Consider the following 18415-nt stretch of genomic DNA (forward strand, 5'->3'; position numbering starts at 1 on the left):
CCAGGCCAAGGGACCCCACCAGTGCACGAATTCGTGCACCGGGTCTCTAGTTTATAATAAATAAAGATAATATTCCTATCTAATAAAAGAGAAACATGGTAATTAGCCATACATCCGCTACCCTTCCCATTGGCTAATCAGGGCGATATGCAAATTAACTGCCAGCCAAGATGGCGGCCGGCAGCCAGGCAGCTTGAAGCAAACATGAGGCTTGCTTGCTTCAGTGACGGAGGACTCCAACGTTCCCCACCTGCCGCTGCCGGCCTCTGAGCTTGCAGTTTGAAACATTGTTACAAATATCGAAGCTAAACAAAACCCCAGAAACCTGCTTTCAGCCCGCCGGGATATCAGAGCTGGAGTTGAAACAGTGTTTCGATTATAGAACCCAAACAAACCAGATACCTGCTTTCAGCAGCAGAGGACTCAGAGCTGGAGCCAAGCCTCAGAGCTAAAGCTGGCCCAGAAAAAAAAAGAAAAAAAGGAGCGGTTGGGAGCTTCAGTCACCCGCTAGCCTGAAAACAGCCCTCAGCCCCTCACCCAGACTGGCCAGGCACCCCAGTGGGGACCCCCACCCTGAAGGGTTTGTGGCCAGCTGCAAACAGCCATCATCCCCTCATCCAGGCTGGCCAGGCACCCCAGTGGGGACCCACACCCTGATCCAGGACACCCTTCAGGGAAAACCAGCCGGCCCCCACCCATGCACCAGGCCTCTATCCTATATAGTAGAAGGGTAATATGCCTCCCAGCACCGGGATCAGCAGAGCCGCAACGCCTCCCGGCACCGGGATCAGTGTGACAGGGGGCAGCGCCCAAAACCCCAGATTGCCCTGCGGCTCTGTGTGTATCAGGGGGCGGGGCCACAACCTCCCTATCCGCCCTGCTCTGTGTGTGACAGCATGCAGCGCCCCCTGTGACAGGGGAAGGCGCCCCAACCCCCTGATCAGCCCTGCTCTGTGCCTGAAAGGGGGGAGCTCCCCAACCCCCTGATCGCCCTGCTCTGTGTGTGACAGGGAGCGGCGCCCCAACTCCCCTATCGGCCCTACTCTGTGCCTAACAGGGGGGAGCTCCCCAACCCCCTGATGGGCCCTGCTCTGTGCGTGACGGGGGAGCTCCCCAAGCCCCTGATCAACCCTGCTCTGTGCGCGTCAGGGTACGGAGCCCCAACCCCCCTGATGGGCCCTGCTCTGTGAGTGACAGGGGCAGTGCCCCAACCCCCTGATTGGCCCTGCTCTGTGCGTGACGGGGTGGCGCCGCAACCTTCCCATCGACCCTGCCTTGAGTGTGACGGGGCGGTGCCCCAACCCCCCAATCGGCCCTACCCTGAGCGTGACTGAGGGTGGCATCGCAACCTCCCAATCTGCCCTGCTCTGTGCATGACAGGGGGCGGCGCCCCAACTCCCCAATTAGCCCTGCTCTGAGCCCGACCAGGGGCTGCACCTAGGGATTGGGTCTGCCCTCTGCCACCCAGGAGCAGGCCTAAGTCAGCAGGTTGTTATCTCCCGAGGGGTCCCAGACTGCGAGGGCACAGACCGGGCTGAGGAACCCCCCTCCCCCCAGAGTGCACAAATTTTTGTGCACTGGGCCTCTAGTATAAATATAAAAAATAAATAAATTATTGTTTCTGCAGATTCTTACTCAAGGCAGTTTATTTTCTTGGGTTTGGTAATGTTTGATTATGAACTAATATTTGGTAAATTTAATCTGTGGACTCCTGGAGGGCTAAATTAGGGATGCTTCCTCCAGAGGTTGTATTTGTTTTCCCTTAACCCATTCTGGAACCACTAGCACCATTTGAGGGTCTTTGATTAATATGGGAGTTCTCAGAAACAGTTTCCCCACCTGGGCTGGTCCTAAGGTTTAATCTCCAGTTCTGAACACTGGTGTGGACATTTGCTCCCAGGACAATGCCAGATTTTCCATTTGTGTGATGTATACTTTTCATATTTCAGCTGACCATTTCTTTATTTTTGTTTTATTTTATGTTGAATCTTGGTGTTTCCTGTGTTTATTTTGAGTTAGCAATGTGTAACTTTGTATGTTGGTTACATGGCTGGCTGAGTGTTTAAATTAGTGCAAACTGTAAGGGGTATAATTTGGTGTATCTATTCAAATTAGAAATGTACATACATACTGATCTAACAATTTCATTTTTGTGAATTTAATCCTATGTACTATTAAAAACGTAAAGTTTTTAATGACAGAGTTTTTTGTTGCAGCATTGTTACAATAGCCAAAGGTTAAAAATAAGTGAACATTCAATAGGTCAAACAAACAAAAGCAGACGGTGTGTTATTGTGATCTAGCATTTGTATGAAGGAGGTTTGAAAGAACATGCATTAGGATTTGCTTGTCTATGCATTAAAAAAAATCCTTGAAAGGATAGAGAAGAAACTTAACAGTTGTGAAACATTGGGTAGAACTGGATGGTTAGATGTAGATATAAATGGAAGATTTGTCACTAGAAGTATAATCTTTTTTTTACTTCTAAATTTTTTAACCATGTCACTATTATTTTAAAATTAAATGAATGAAAAATTATTTTTACTTCCTTATTAAAAAACATAAATTAATATTGGGGATATTGTGCTCAATGAGTATATTTACTGTAATGTATCTAGATTGAATTACTTTGTAGTAGAAAGGACTATTACTTTGTAGTCCATGATACTGACACAGATATGTCATTTGGTCTGGAGAACTTGAAAGCATATATGGCTGCTTTACTTTACAGGTGAAGAAGACAAAGATAATACTGCTACCGCTGGTTTGTTGTACAGTGAAGCTGACAGATGTCCAATATGTCTTAATTGCCTATTAGAGAAGGAAGTTGGTTTTCCAGAAAGCTGTAATCATGTCTTCTGTATGACCTGTATTCTTAAATGGGCAGAGGTGAGTTTTAAATATTAAATGTTAAATAAATATTAAATGTGATTATATTTTAGTTTCCTACCATGATTTCATTCCACCTAATCTAAAATGACATTGCCTTTCATAAATTATTTCACAGTAATATGTGTTCCCCTTACTTTGGGAAAAAATTCCCTGTATTATTCTAATTCTGTCAGTATATTTTCTTCCTTTTATTTTTTTATTCAACTTTTTGTTCTTTTATTAAAAAAATTAAATGCATATCTTTAAAAAAAGAAATTTAACCTTATAAGCATAACAGATTATTTCGTTTTCTGTTAGAATACAGTAATTCATCTTCAGTGTAACTTGACCATCTTGGGATAATAACTGTTTATTACTAATAATCACATCTTCTGTCTGCTTTGTGTTTTATATTTTTCAGAGAATTTTTACATAGATTATTTGATTTCTTCTTTATATCAGCCTTGTGGGATAACCAGAGCAGATGTAATAGTGTCCTTCCATTTTACAGATGAGGAAATTTGGATTTTTGCATTCTATAACTTGGCCAAGGTTCATAGCTTAAGGTGCAGAAACGAATTTAAAACTTCACTTTCTAATTTAGTATGAACTAATTTCAGAATCTGAGTTAGAGATATTTCTGAATTTCTTCATAGATTTTAAATGATTAAAAACCAGAACATTTCAGACTTTAATGTATTTATTATGTTGACTCCGTTTGGGCCTACTTAAGTAGATCATGGTACTGGTACATTGAATATTCATTATAAGGCCCATTGTTATGGATTGTGAAATAAAAGTTTATTGTCATACTAATAAGGCTGTTTTCAGAATTGGTTATTTGTCAGTGTGCACATATTAGTAAAGGAGGCAGATCTCAAAAATATTTTTAACATTAGTTACATTCAAATTGTTTGATGTCCCTAAGCACATTGGAGTTAATCACTTATTTCATAATTGGGATTCCAGAGTTCTATGATTTACTTATATTTTCATTAATAGTGTGGAAAGGAGAATATAACTGAATACTGACTATGGCTGAGGTTTGGGAGAAGGAAAAAAGATTTGTACCAATTGAATTCATAATAGTATACTTGGAAACAGTTCTGTTTAGATTAAAACCTAGACTGGTCTTTGGCAGAAAGGGACTGAGGATAGGTGAAACGGTAGTTTGGGAAACAGTATTTTTAGTTTAATTATTTTATATAATTATAAATTTCTGTTTGCAGAAGCATTGACTAACGAAATAAGAATGCTTGTTTTTCTATGCCACTCAACTAAAGATTTCATCTGTGATGAGTTCAGTGCATCTTGGTTTGCTTTGTGATTACATTTTTTTAAATAGAGATTTTTGCTTCCAGTAGAGAAGCAGTATTACTGGATGGGCAAAAGGCTTCAATTCAGTACTTTTCATAAAATTGTATTCAGTGATTACATAATTGTGAAGTTCAACACATAATCTGAGTATGTGTTTTTCTCTATGAAAAGTACAGTTTATAAAATAGACACGATTCTCCATTCTTCCTTACACTCCACATGCATCTTTCACACAAACATAAGCTTTATTATAGTGTATGTGTTCTAGGTTTCTCTAGGATATGTATCTAGAGGTGTGCACTATCTACATAGTGAACCCTACTAGACAGTGCTAAACTTACCTGTGTTTTTAAATTGTTGACTATTTTAAAGTTGAAAATACTTGCTAACATACATAGTGTTACAATCAAAACCTTTCTTGCATGTAATATTTTCTTTTGTGTTACTTCTTTGGATATAAACATTTTGTTGAAGCCAAATTGCTTTTAAAAGACAGTACTTATCTGCTGTATTACCATAAATTGTGATGAGGGTGGGATGGAGGTGTCATGGTATTGTTTAAATAAAAGTAATTAACCATGAAAGTGGAGCATAAATAGAATATTCTGAATTATTTTGTTGTCCCTAATGGGGATAGCAGCCATCAAATCAGTTAAATAAACCATTAAATAGAGCATTAAGAAGAGCACAATCTACTAATAAATTATTCATTGTATATAATAAATTAATACTGGTTAACAAAATTACTTAGTCTTTGAACTAAATTTTTAGTTTGAATCTTTTATTGGTCTGTTAAAAATTAGATGTGTTTCAAAGTATATATATGCTTTGACAAATAGAATCAGATTTTAGATTTGTTAGTGGGTTTGCTTTTTTTAAACTTTATTTTTATTGATTTCAGAGAGAGGAAGGGAGAGGGAGAGAGATGGAAACATCAGGGATGAGAGAGAATCATTGATCTGCTGCCTCCTGTACACCCCACACTGGGGATCGAGCCCACAACTTGGGCATGTGCCCTGACCAAACTGTGACTTCCTGATACTTGATAACATACGTAGTGTTACAATCAAAACCTTTCTTGCATGTAATATTTTCTTACTTTTGTGTTATTCCTTTGGATATAAACATTTTGTTGAAGCCAAATTGCTTTTAAAAGGTTCATAGGTTGATGCTCACCCACCGAGCTACGCCTACAGGGCACTAGTGGGTTTTTTTTCATGACTGTTTGTTATTAAGGTCTTTCTTCTCATTTTCCTAAAACTCCTCCTGTTTTTAAAGAGAAGGCATGCAGTTTACTTTGGATTTCAGGATTAGGAAATAAATGTCGATATTCAGAGTCTCCTAATTGGCCTGGCCTTATGCTAAGGCTTTCCTATATATTCTTTCATTTAAATCACTGTGTCAATGTTTGTCTGATATAAGACATGGATTCTGAACGCTAATTTGTTTCTAAATACCTCAAGGGATAGTCTGAAGTTAAAATAATTTTTAAAAATTGATCCATAGTTTAAAATTTTGCTAATGTTCACGTTTAATAGGAAAATAGAAATCAAAGTGAGATTTACAGCAGTTGGAAATATACATAGTAAGAAAACAGTACAAAATGTATTCAGGATCATCTTCCTAGTCTTATGTGTCTTTCAGAAATTCAGCTGAGCTATTTCAAAGTTTGTACTAAAGGTTTACTGAAATATTCAGAATGGATATCAAGAACCAAAAAAGAAGGACTCATTTATTTATCTTCACGTTAACATTTTAGGCATTGAAGAAGTTGTGCTCTGTAAGGAACAAGTAAAGTTAAGGTATATAATAATCTAGTATATTTGTTTTGGACACATTCCTGAACTTTTTTTATGCTCTTAAAGTATCTATATCCAAAGTCAAAGTTAGTTTCAATCTCTTCATGGTCTAAAATTTGGGTTTATTGATTATTTAAAACAAAAGCCATGTAAGGACTTTAAAGTGATTAACTTAGTCTTTAGGTATTTCATAGAATCCACTTTACCTGGGTCAAAAAGATTCAGGATAATGGAACCTGTGGTGGCCTAAATGGCCCATAACCTAATTGCTTGCCCTTGAGGAAACTAGAACAAATCCAGGTTAAGAATATTCTCTATAACTATGTTTAGTTTCAATGAATTTATAATAGGTAAGTCTGTTGGTTTATAAAATTGTAGAAATAGAATGTTGAAGTAAACAAAGACATAGTATTTGACAAGTAATTAAGGAAAGTTGAAATATTAGTTAAAGCATCAGTATTAGAGCTGAGAATCTGAAACTAAATAAAAGATAGCCTTTAAACTAATGAAATATGTATAGAGCCAATACACCTCCTAAGTTTATTAGCCACTCAGAAAGTTACTTATTTTACCCATACTGTGAGCCAAAACACAGTCTAAATATATTGAGAGTTTTTAATTTGCACACAAGTTTATCTTAGCACATTTTAAAGTTTAGTTATGCACTGCATAATGACATTTTGGTCAACTATAGACTGTGTATATGACAGTGGTCCCATCTATATTTATAAAAGGCTAATATGCAAAGTGTCCCCTTGGGAGTTCGACTAGGAGACTGGGAGTTCGGTTCCTCGCTTGACCTGCGCTGACCACCAGGGGGTGTCGTGGAACGAAGGAAGGCCCCAGCCAGCAGCTAGGGAAAGAAGACCCCGGTCGGCAGCCAGGGAAGGGAGGCCCCGGCCAGTATCTGGGGAAGGAAGACCCCAACCAGCAGCTGGCAGCCAGGAAAGGAAGGCCCCGGCTGGCCCTGATCGCCGGCTAGGCCTAGGGACCCTACCCGTGCATGAATTTTGTGCACCTGGCCTCTAGTAAGATTATAATGGAGCTAAAAAGTTCCTTTTGCCTTCAAGTCATAGCCATCATAGCATTGTAGGACGATGCATTACTCACATATTTGGGGTGATGCTGGTATAAACAAACCCACTGTGCTGCCAGTCGTATAAAAGTATAGCACATACCATTATGTACATAATACTTGATAAGATAAATAACTATGTTACTGGGTTATAATTTACTGTGCTATACTTTTAATTGTTATTTTAGAATGTACTCTTTCTACCTATTAAAAAAGTTTGCTATAAAGCAGTATGCTGTGTTGAACTGGCAGCAGTATCATATATATTGTGAATATCATGTTTCTTGAGTGCACCATTTTATCTTGTGCTCGATTTAATCTCTGTCGTTTTGTATAGTCATATGCTGTACAGGCTTACAGCCTAGGAGCAATAGGCTATAACATAGTGTAGGTTTTCACAACAGTACAGTCTCCTAATGATGCAATTGCACTTTTCAGAATGTGTCCCCATTGTTAAGCGGCACTTAACTGTCAATAATTAGGCGAAAGCTAGAGAAGTCTGACACATGGCTATGGTAGTGACAACTGATTATAATTATGAACCCCTACAGACAAGAAGATACCCCCTTGACACACATACTAGTTAAGAAAATAGGGTTTATGATTTGGCAGGTTGCCAAGAAGTGGTTAAAATTTTGGCTCTTAAGAAGGTAAAGTTTGAGAACTTGGAAACATTTCATGCTTGAAGTGTTCAAGAGTTTTTACTGTATTTAAAGGGACATGCAATAATATATTGATTATGAGATTCTTGATATCCACCAGGGTTCTTTTCTCTTTTAAGAAATAAAAAATATTTTCTTATCTTTTAAGTAATTTTTGAAATGTCATTAGCTTTCTTACTATAAGCAAATTACCTTCCCTCAATTTATTTATCTCAGCCTTCCATTTCATATCAAATGCTAACAGCTTCAGTTTGAGAAAGTAAGGTTAATGAAATAAAAATTGGACAGTTGGGAAAAGTATGTTTTCTCTCATGAGACTAGAAATGAAGAAAGTCTTACTATGGTGACGTACCGTTCTTGAAGATGTCAAACAACAGTATTCAATGCAGACAGGTGAGGAGTATATTCTTGAATTAATATTAAATACCAAAAATCAAAATATGACTGACATATCTTAATTAGTGATGTATTTTATATACAGATGTTCCTTTATACAGCAAATATAAATCTACACATCATTCTGGTGATTAGATTATTTTTCAGTTACAAATTCAGCAAAATTTTGTCTGAATTTTTTAAATCAGTTTTTCTTAAAATGTATATTTTTCTTTATTCCTGAACCTCTCGGTTGTGTAGCACTCTGTAAATAATAATTTAAACATACCTGTGGAGTGCTACTGTTAGTCCTTACCTTTATCATTTATAAAACATTGTCAAATACATTATTTCGTTTAATATTACAAGTTGTGCAATCAATAAGTGATTTAGGGCTATCTAATCATCATCCTTAAAGTGGGTTAGAGAGGTTGCTAGTTCTGTTTTCACCAAAACTTGAAATGTGACTAATTTTTACAAATCCCCCATTGTTTTCACCTTGTAGATTAATCCTCTGGTAAAACCTTTGGTAGAACAAAGAAAATTTTTACATTGTGAACACTCATTACCTGTGTAATAGACTTTAACTTAATAGTCTATTTTCACCAGTTGGGTAAATTAATGTGTATTTCTGTATAGCCTAATTTTAAATGTCAGAGTTTGTAAAATGATTTATACAGGTTGTTTACAGAATTTTGTTTTTATATTAGAAAAAGTCTTAACTATTAAATGTCAAAAGAAATTAAGATTAAAAGTAATTCTACCCAACTGTGGTAATGTATTTTTGAGAACCCGAAAGGATTTTCTTTGAGTAGTTAGATAAAATGCTTTCTTGTGTTAATTTTCACTGATAGCCATTGTCCTTTAGGAATACATTCCTGAAAGCTGTTATAAAGAACCACAGTTTCACTAATGAAAGCTGTTATAAAGAACCACAGTTTCACTAATGTGGAATGATGAGGACTGTCTCCAGGACTGTCTTGACAGAACTGTTTAAGTGTGGTAGGGAACATGCAGGCTGACTACAGGTGAGCACTTACTTTGGAGGTCCAGGCTAGGTATCTTGGAACCATCAACTTGAAAGGATAGGTCCTGGTGAAAAACTTTAAAATAAGCATCAACCTGTAATGGTGAGCATTTCTAAATCATCTTTATTTGATTTTGAACTAAGTTTTATATAATGTATTGTATTTATTAGTAGGAGAGATAGATGTTCTAGAGATTCCCATGAACAGACAAACCTTGATGTTAAACATAGATACTGAGCTTTAGTCTTTAAGCACTTATCTTTAACACTTGCTTCTCTCTCTCTAGGAGGGGCTATCTGTAGGCAGCCTTTGTGATTGAGGATAGAGCAGCAGCAGGAAGCAAGAAATATTAGAAATCAAGAATCCTGAATTCCCAAATAAGGAAGGTTTCCTGTTCTTACATTTAAATATGGGTTTGTCTGAGCTGGGAATTTACAACGCTTCAGAATACTAGGGTATGTTTTACTGAAATCATTAGGAAGATTTTTTTTTTCTATCAAAATTGCCTCCTTAACTGATACAGAGCATTCACAGTAAAATGTAAATAAGCTCTGTTTTTTAAGTACACATTGCAATGTAAAGCAGTGATCAAATTCTATTATATTTACTAGCTGTATCACAGAGTTGAATGATGATATTGGACTGCTTTGATTATGAAACTAATTAAATTAGATACTTTAAAAATTATTAAAATGAAAGCCATGTTGATTTAAAAGCTGAATAATTAATGAAGAATATGTTTGTTGTATATAAGGAATCAAGATGGTGAATTATCAAGGGGTATTTATTTTTGTTTATAAGTAAAACAAAATTTGGGATAATTTTCCAAAACTAAAATCATCTTAAGCAGAAAGGGCAGTTCTGTTAGTTAAAAATATTCTACATTAGTTTTAAATGTGAATTTTTAAAACCATATAACCAAAAATTAAATTAGTTTAGTGATACAAACTCTGGAAACAGATTAAATTGTCTTTGAATTTTCCAAATCGGTATCTGCTGGATCTAAGGGTGAAGTACCTTTGGAAATGCCTTAAAATTAGGGCAGTACAAATAATTTAAAAAATCTATTTGTAAAACTTTTCTAATATAGCTATTTGATCATCACATTATATATGTAATTTTATGCTTTACTATCTAGTAATGATGGTGTCTTTGAACTTTGTGTTGAAATAGCTTATATTTTTCTTACAGTATAAATGAACAAAAATTGAAGATCTGCTTAATTTTTAAATATCTGTTTTAATTTATTGAAGTATGCTATGAAGATTTACTCAAAATAACTGAATTTCCTTTCTGTTTCTCCTTTGAAATGCTTTGCTAAACTGTTCTAAGGTCAGAAATGGATATCATCATTTCTCAGTAGCAATAGCAAAGATATTTTATCTACCCTAGGAAGCTTGTTCTCTGAGCTATTTACTTTTGTTAACTTGGAGACGATAACTTGGTTTTAAGAAATTTTTCGGATTGACTGAGCCTGAACCAAAGAAAATCTATTAACTTATTTTCTAGTGTTGACTAGATTGTTTTTAGGAAATGTAAGTATATGCAGATTGTGATAATAGATAGCAATGTTTTTCCAACTACTGCTTTTTCTTCTGTTTTCTTTCTTTTTTTTATGTGATAGCAGTAGAACCTTTCAAGTGAAATCCATAGATAAATTCATGGCAATTGTGCATAAGGAAAAAAGAATAAAAACAAAATCTTACTCAGAACCCCATTATTCAGAACAGATAAAAATGGAATGGCTCAGATTATCAGTTTGAACATTGTAAAGGAAAAAGTGCCATTTAGCTGATGTCAACAGAGGACATTTAATAAAGAAAATGGGATTGTGTAATTTCAGAGTTTTTGAAAGATTCAATACATCTGATATGGAATACATTTTTTGAACACAGAGTGGCTTTCTTTGGATCTTAGGGTTATATATTGAAATAGCTATAATAAAATGATAAAGTTTAATTTTCATGTCATGAATTTTGCAAATTCCAATAAAAAATTATTAAGGACTCATGTCTCTTACAAGTACACAGGTGGACAAAGAGGGTTTACAGTTGTTCATATGGAAAAAGATGTGCAGGTATGATTATCACAATAACTTTATTAACTCTTTTTAACATACTCACAACTGTAAACCTGCTTTTGCCCACCATGGTATATATACATCAGATTGTGGTTTATTAATGGACCAAGCTATTTTGTTGCTAGTCCAATAAAGCTAGTTGATGGGCTTTATACAATACTTAATATATGCCACACACTCTTCTAAGATTATTAATTCCTTTTTCCCCCCATAAACACCTTAGGAATAAGTTCTATTAGTATCTCCATTTCACTAATAAGGTAACTGAGAAACAGAGAGACTATGTTATTTGCTCAAGGTAATACCCAAGGACAGGCTATGAAAATAGAATATAAATCCAGAGCCTTTACACATCTTAATATTTTTTTAATAAACATTGAAGGGAACATATTTTCATTTATTATTTTATCTTTTTAGGAATGTTAATGAAAATTTACCTTAAAAATAGAAACAAAAATATATTTTGAAACTTTGGTAAAAATAAGTACTTGAAAGTTTTTACTTATAAATATTCTTTGGAATTATAAATGTACTAATATTACCTAGACTAACAATTACGTACAGTAAATGCTAATGTGGTAAATAACAATCACATTCATGATGTTGAGTTCTTTGAACTAGAATTGCTACTGGTTGTGCATTATTAAAAATATGTGGACAGCTTTGTCGCCGCTTGTAATAAAGCTTCTTAAGGTTAAGCTTTCTGTAGGGAAAGTAATAGCATCCTAAACCCATAGTACTGAGAAGTAAGCTGAGCTTACTTCTAGCAGTCTGAACCAATTTAATATAGTAAAATCACATTTCCTAATTCAGAATGTAGTAAAGCATTTTATAAAAGCCTACTTACTTAATTTTAACAGAGTAATAAGAGTAACACAATTTATATTTTGGTTGCTCCCAAAGTGAGTCTCGAGCTTTGTGAAAATGTATTATATAATCAAGGGCTGCACATAGTCTGGCCTATGTGTACTTGTACAAGCATACCTTGATGTGTGCCGAAGTCCAGAATGGTAAAAATCACACTTTTTTCACTGGGGAATATAAGATAATTTATCAAAATTCCATTACTATCTGTGGTCTTTTAGACTATTACTATTAAATTGTTAAAATCTTGTTTTACTTTTTGAAATACTTTTTTTAAGTTTTTTAAAAAATGTATGTATTTATTGATTTCAGAGAGGAAGGAAGAGGGAGAGAGAGATAGAAACATCAATGATGAGAGAGAATCATTGACTGGCTTCCTCCTGCATGCCCCTACTGGGGATCGAACCTACAACCTGAGCATGTGCCCTTGACCGGAATCGAACCTGTGGCCCTTCTGTCTGCAGGCCGACGCTCTATCCACTGAGCCAAACCGGCTAGGGCATTTTTTAAGTAATTAATAAATCATAGGTATTTATAATATCACCTTTTAGTATTTTCTTAATAGACTACTGAGTTTTTACCCTTCTACTCTAGTAGACAACTCCATCTTAAATTGTTTAGATAATATAAAAGAAACTCTTAATTATAGCTGATGTACATTAATTTTTAAGGTATAGGAAATATATTTACATCAAAATAAAGTTGACTTAGAATCACAGAGTGATTAAAGGAAAATTTTTCTTAATCTATAAAGAATGCCTGCAATTCCATTTGAAAAAGACAAGCAACCTAATAAAAAAAGCTAAGCAAAAGGCATGAATAGTTTTTAAAAAAGCAATTTGAATAGCTCTTAAAAACATGAAAATATGCTCAATCTAACTCATAAAAGGAAATATAAAATTAAAACTGTTGTGGCATACTATGCTGTTAAGAATGAGGCAGCTTTGAAATAGTAATATGAACTAAAGTATATAAGTAAGAAAAATAAAATTCAATCAGCATATGAATTAGATATATTTTATATTAAAAAGATACATACGTATGTATATGCATTGGTTATCTCCAAAAGGATATGTAGGAAACTACTGAAGAGAGCATCTAGATGGCTGCTGGGAGTAGAGGAATCCTTCATTTTCTTCATATTATTAAAAAATTTGTATTGCTGTGGCTTAACTACCTATTCAGAATAATTCATTTTTAGAGACAATATTGTCATAGAATACTAAAATCTGTAAGGGACCTGTATCTGCCATTCCTTTTACAGCTGATTTCGAGTTGCCCAAGAACTTTCGATCATAGAGCTGTTGATTTCAGCCCAGTAGTTATCACCTGGACAAGCAGGTCTTCCTAGGTATACAGAGATCTTATTTCTCTTCATCATTGTATTCCACTTACCTAGCATACAGTAGATGCTCAATAAGTATTTGAATGAATTCAACAAATTTAAGGTATTTATTACTCTGTGGCATGGTACTGGCAGAAAGTATTTCATCTTCACCTTTGAAAGAAGAAAAAAAAGTTTCTGTTTCCTGTTCAAATGTGTTTGTTATATATTAATTTTTATTCTAAAGAAACATTTCTGAAGTTATAAATTGTTAATCATTTTTCAGACACAGGCTTCATGTCCCATTGACAGAAAACCTTTTCAAGCAGTGTTTAAAATCAGTTCATTGGAAGGTTGTGTTAAGGTAAGGCTTAGATTTTATTTTGCAACATGAACAGTATAAATTCAAACTTAATTCAGTTTTGTTTTAAAAGAGTTCCAGTTTGAATAAATTTGTGACTTGTTCAACTTTAGCTTTAATATGTGATTAAAATTCCCCCTTAGTATGACAAACCCAGACTTTTCTACAAGAATTCAGAAATTCTCTTTTTTTTCCTTTGCCCGCTAAAGAGGATATATTGATGGTAGTCACATTATATTTTTCTACAAAATATATTAGATTTCTAAAAGAAGCTTCACATTAAGTCATAGTTACAGAATATTTTAATTTTTAAAATATTTTTAGTGTGAGGACCTTTATTTAAAAAACATTTACTGATTAATTATTTAGTGCTTTAAATATATTTTTATTTTATTTTTTTATTTCAGAGAGGAAGGAAGAGGGAGAGAGAGATAGAAACATCAATGAGAAAGAACCATCAATGGGCTGCCTCCTGCACAGGGGATAGAGCCCACAATCCAGGCATATGTCCTAACTGGGAATTGAACCGTGACCTTCTGGTTCATAGGTCGACACTCAACCAGTGAGCCACACCAGCTGGGCTGAATACATTTTTAATTGAAAAATATTTGAAATGGACTATTAGATTCAAAGGCCAACCCTCACAAAAACTTAAGTCCAAAATACCTGAAAAGTATGTTTTCATAAAAAAAAGCAATGTTGAGAAGAGTAAGCCAGTAAAAGTAAATATAAAGTGATGTCTTTGTTTTTAAATTCTGGTGTTTGAAGAAAAATGAGTAATTGGAGAAAGGGGGGTTTGTGGAGATTGAGAGGGACTTTTCAGTTTCATGATTGGCATAGGCAAATTAGTTTATTCTTTTATTAAGTATAGTTTATTGTAATGCTTAATCCTAATCACATCTCTGAGATGCACATACCATACATACCTCATTGATGTTAATTATTACAAACCATGATTATGATTTGTGTTTGCATTTTTGGCTTACAAGTAAAAGACATAGGAACATATTCCTGAGTTAATGAGTAAAAGGTGAAAAGAGAAACGGGCAGTAAGTAGTTAAATAAAATCTATAAGAAGGAGATTTTTAAAATAATTTATATATATATATATAATTATAATCAGATGTTACCATTTGTTCCAAGAATGTCCCTTATAGCAAAAGAAAGTCTGTAATCATGTGTTGCATTATGTCTCATATCTTTTAATCTGGAACATTTTCTTAGCCTTTTTTTTCATGACTGTTTTTAAGAGAAAATTATTTAATTTTATTGACTTTATTGAGATGACTTTGGTTAATAAATTTATATAGGTTTCAAGTGTGCAATTCTATAATACATCATCTGTATATTGTATTGTGTGTTCACCACCCAAAATGAAGTCTCCCTTTTGTCACCATTTACACTCCCTTTACTCTCTTCTACCTGCCTCACCACCCTTTCCCTCTGGTAATCACCATATTGTTGTCTGTGTCTGTGATTTTTTATTTTCTTAATCCTTTCACCTATTTTACCCAATCCTTTTTAAAAAGTTTGTTCTCTATGAGTCTGTTTCTATTTTGTTTATTTATTTTGAACATTTGATTTCACATATAAGTAAAATCATATGGTATTTGACTTTAAGAAAGAGATTACTTGAGGTATCTCTAAGAAGTCACAAAGGATATACAACTAAAAATGGGAATACTCAATATATAAATATGATGTCATTGATGTGAAAAAACTGTTCCTAGGTAGCATTATAAGTCTATGATAGCTTTGTTGCTCTCCGTGTGAGTAGGGAGGGAATGGAAGCAATGTACAACTATGTAAGCATTAGATGCTCTCATTGTAGGTATTTATAATTTGTTTTGAGATATATATATATATATATATATATATATATATATATTTAAATATATTTTATTGATTTTAAAGAGCGAGGAAGGGGGAGAGAGAGAGAAACATCGATGTGAGAGCGAGACATCTATTGGCTGCCTCCTTTGACCCTCTATTGGGGATCAAGTTGTGTGTCCCTGATCAGGAATCTAACCCGCGACCCTTTGGTGCATGGGTCAACACTCAACCACTGAGCCACACCGGCCAGGCTGTTATATTTTTAGATGAGTCTCAATATACAAATAAGACTGTAATTCAAATAAAAAGATACATGAAAAATTAATTTGCTTGTTTTAATTATGTAAGTCTGCACATTTAGGCAAATTAGTATATATTTTGGAGAAAAGATATAATTGTGTAATATTATAATCAAAATTAAAGCATGACTTCTCTGAAAGACGTTCTCCCTTTTTGTAGAGTATATGTTATGTTGCTGATGATTCATTAGCATGAGCTAGTTTCCAAATATATTTTCTTGTAAAATTTTGTTCTTTGGCTTCATGTGAAATTTTGTTCTTGGAATAAGAATTTGTTTTATTTAATGAGGCTTAAAAGTTTGGTGCACTATTCATCTAATTTTGTGAAACTTAAAAAGGTATTTCTTATATGTGATATTATCCTTGTACTCGCAATATTTTCCTTTGCTTCTTTTGAATCTTCACTTATTATCCTTTCCCCTTTATAGCTGAACTTGAATGAGACATCTACATTTACTTCATTTTTTCAATTCCCCAGTTCCATTACTAAAACTGTCCTCACTAAGGGCCAGAATAATCTCTCACTGGCCAGTCCCATCCTTTCTGCATGTAATGCTGTTGAGTACTTTTATTTCCTTTGGCTTCTAGGTTTACTTCTCTTATGGGTATATATGTAAGAATGTGTGTATGTATGTATGTTTGTTTCTTTTACCGACCTTTTACAACCTTCTTTGCCATCTCCCTGCTCTTCTTACCTTTTCTTAAGTCATTGGGACTCCTCATAGGATCTTCCTTTCAATTCTCTAGGTATACCTTCCCCTTAAGTCTTCTCAATACTTCAGTAGCTGTTAGTACTATCTATATTTATATAGCTCCTAAAATTCTGTTACTAGCCTAGATATTTTTCCTTAGAACCAGACTTGTATTTTTAACCACTTGTTGGATATCTCCATCTATAATACAAAAGGAATCAACATTAACAAATCCAAAAAGTATTGGGAATTTTCCTTTTTTTTTTCTCTGCCCATCCATCTTTTCCTATTCCTTTTGCTCAATTTCTTCTTAAATTTGTTTCTTCATGTCTCTGCTATTAACTCTTAGTAGGTTGTCATGCTGCCATCTAGACTGGTTCTGCCAATGGAAATATACAAGCCAACCTGTAATTTAAAAGTTGTTTTTGTAAAAATATATTTTTATTGATTTTTTACAGAGAGGAAGGGAGAGGAATAGAGTTAGAAACATCGATAAGAGAGAAACATTGATTAGCTGCCTCCTGCACACCCCCTACTGGGGATGTGCCTGCAACCAAGGTACATGCCCTTGGCCAGAATTGAACTTGGGACCCTTCAGTCCACAGGCCGGCGCTCTATCCACTGAGCCAAACCAGTTAGGGCTGTAATTTAGACGTTTTAATAGTGATGTGAAAAGAGTAGAAAAAACCAAATTTTTATAATATGTATTTAATCCAACATAACTATTTCAGCATGTAATATTTTTAAAGAATTGTTATTGAGAGATTTTCCCTTTTTGTCGTTGTCCTAAGTCTTTGAACTCCTCTGTATATTTTACACTTAGAGTGCATCTCAATTCAGACAAGCCACATTTCAAGTGCTCAATAGCCTTATGTGGCAAGTGACTATTTTCTCAGCATAAATCTAGACTATGCATTGTAAGAGCTTCTGGTTTTCATAGTTTCTCCTTATCTGCTTCATTCTTCACATTACTGCCAAAGTTAATACTAAAAAAAGAAATTATTTGATCATCTCATTTACTTGCTTTAAAAACCTCACTAATTCTCTGATTCCTATAGAATTGTTTTATTATTCAAAGCTCTTTATGATCTGGTCCTATACTTTATATCAACTTCCCCATCTGCATTGGCTTCTTTCCTTAATTTTATTCCTTAGACAAATTTTACACATTCTGTAAGGCCAACTCATAAAGCATCTATTCATTAAAGTCTTTTCTAGAGTTAATTTTCAATCAATGTATCTGCTGATCCTTGTTTTTATCTCTATTATGAGCACTTAATCTGTTTACATGCCTTATTTCCCCGTAATTTGTTTCCCCAGAGCTTAGCATTTATGTTAAGTTTATAATTTAGCATGCTTGAATGAATAAGCATATGTATTTGGGCTAGAGTTTCAGACAATTTTGTTTAATTTTTTTTTTCAACGGAGAATTGAAAAATAGGTTATTTTTTGTGATACTGCATTATCACTCTAAATAGGTCATTTTGCTTTTCTCATAGGTTCAAGTAAAAAGACAGTTGAGAGAAGCAAAAGACAAGATAAACGAAAGCTCTTTTAAGAAACAGCTCTCCTGTCATGAAAATTCTAAAAGCTGTATGAGGTTAGTAATGAACTTTAGAAGTGGAATCCAATGTGTAGAATCAGAAGGTAGCTAGTAATAAAAATGAATATATTTTTTTAATGATGTGGGTTTAAATATATTTAATTACTTCTTTTAAAGCATGTACTTGGTAATGTAAGGAATGACCAACTGAAATCTGAGAATATAATCTGAGCTCTATCTTTTATTAATATGTTTTTTAAAATTAATTTCAGAGAGGAAGAGAGAGAGAAAG

General features: G+C 34.4%; 1 protein-coding gene across 1 annotated transcript in view; it reads left to right on the forward strand.

Moving 5' to 3' along the window:
- SCAF11 (SR-related CTD associated factor 11) overlaps nucleotides 1-18415 on the forward strand; it is an 88246-nt gene that overhangs the window by 40715 nt on the left and 29116 nt on the right. Inside the window, exons 3-5 of the mRNA XM_081084768.1 lie at nucleotides 2732-2889; nucleotides 13682-13759; nucleotides 18080-18180. Coding sequence (XP_080940894.1) covers nucleotides 2732-2889; nucleotides 13682-13759; nucleotides 18080-18180 — 337 coding nt within the window. The remainder of the gene's footprint in view (nucleotides 1-2731; nucleotides 2890-13681; nucleotides 13760-18079; nucleotides 18181-18415) is intronic.

The sequence above is a fragment of the Myotis nattereri genome (assembly GCF_964212035.1).
Source record: "Myotis nattereri genome assembly, chromosome: 2".
NCBI classification, from domain to species: domain Eukaryota; kingdom Metazoa; phylum Chordata; class Mammalia; order Chiroptera; family Vespertilionidae; genus Myotis; species Myotis nattereri.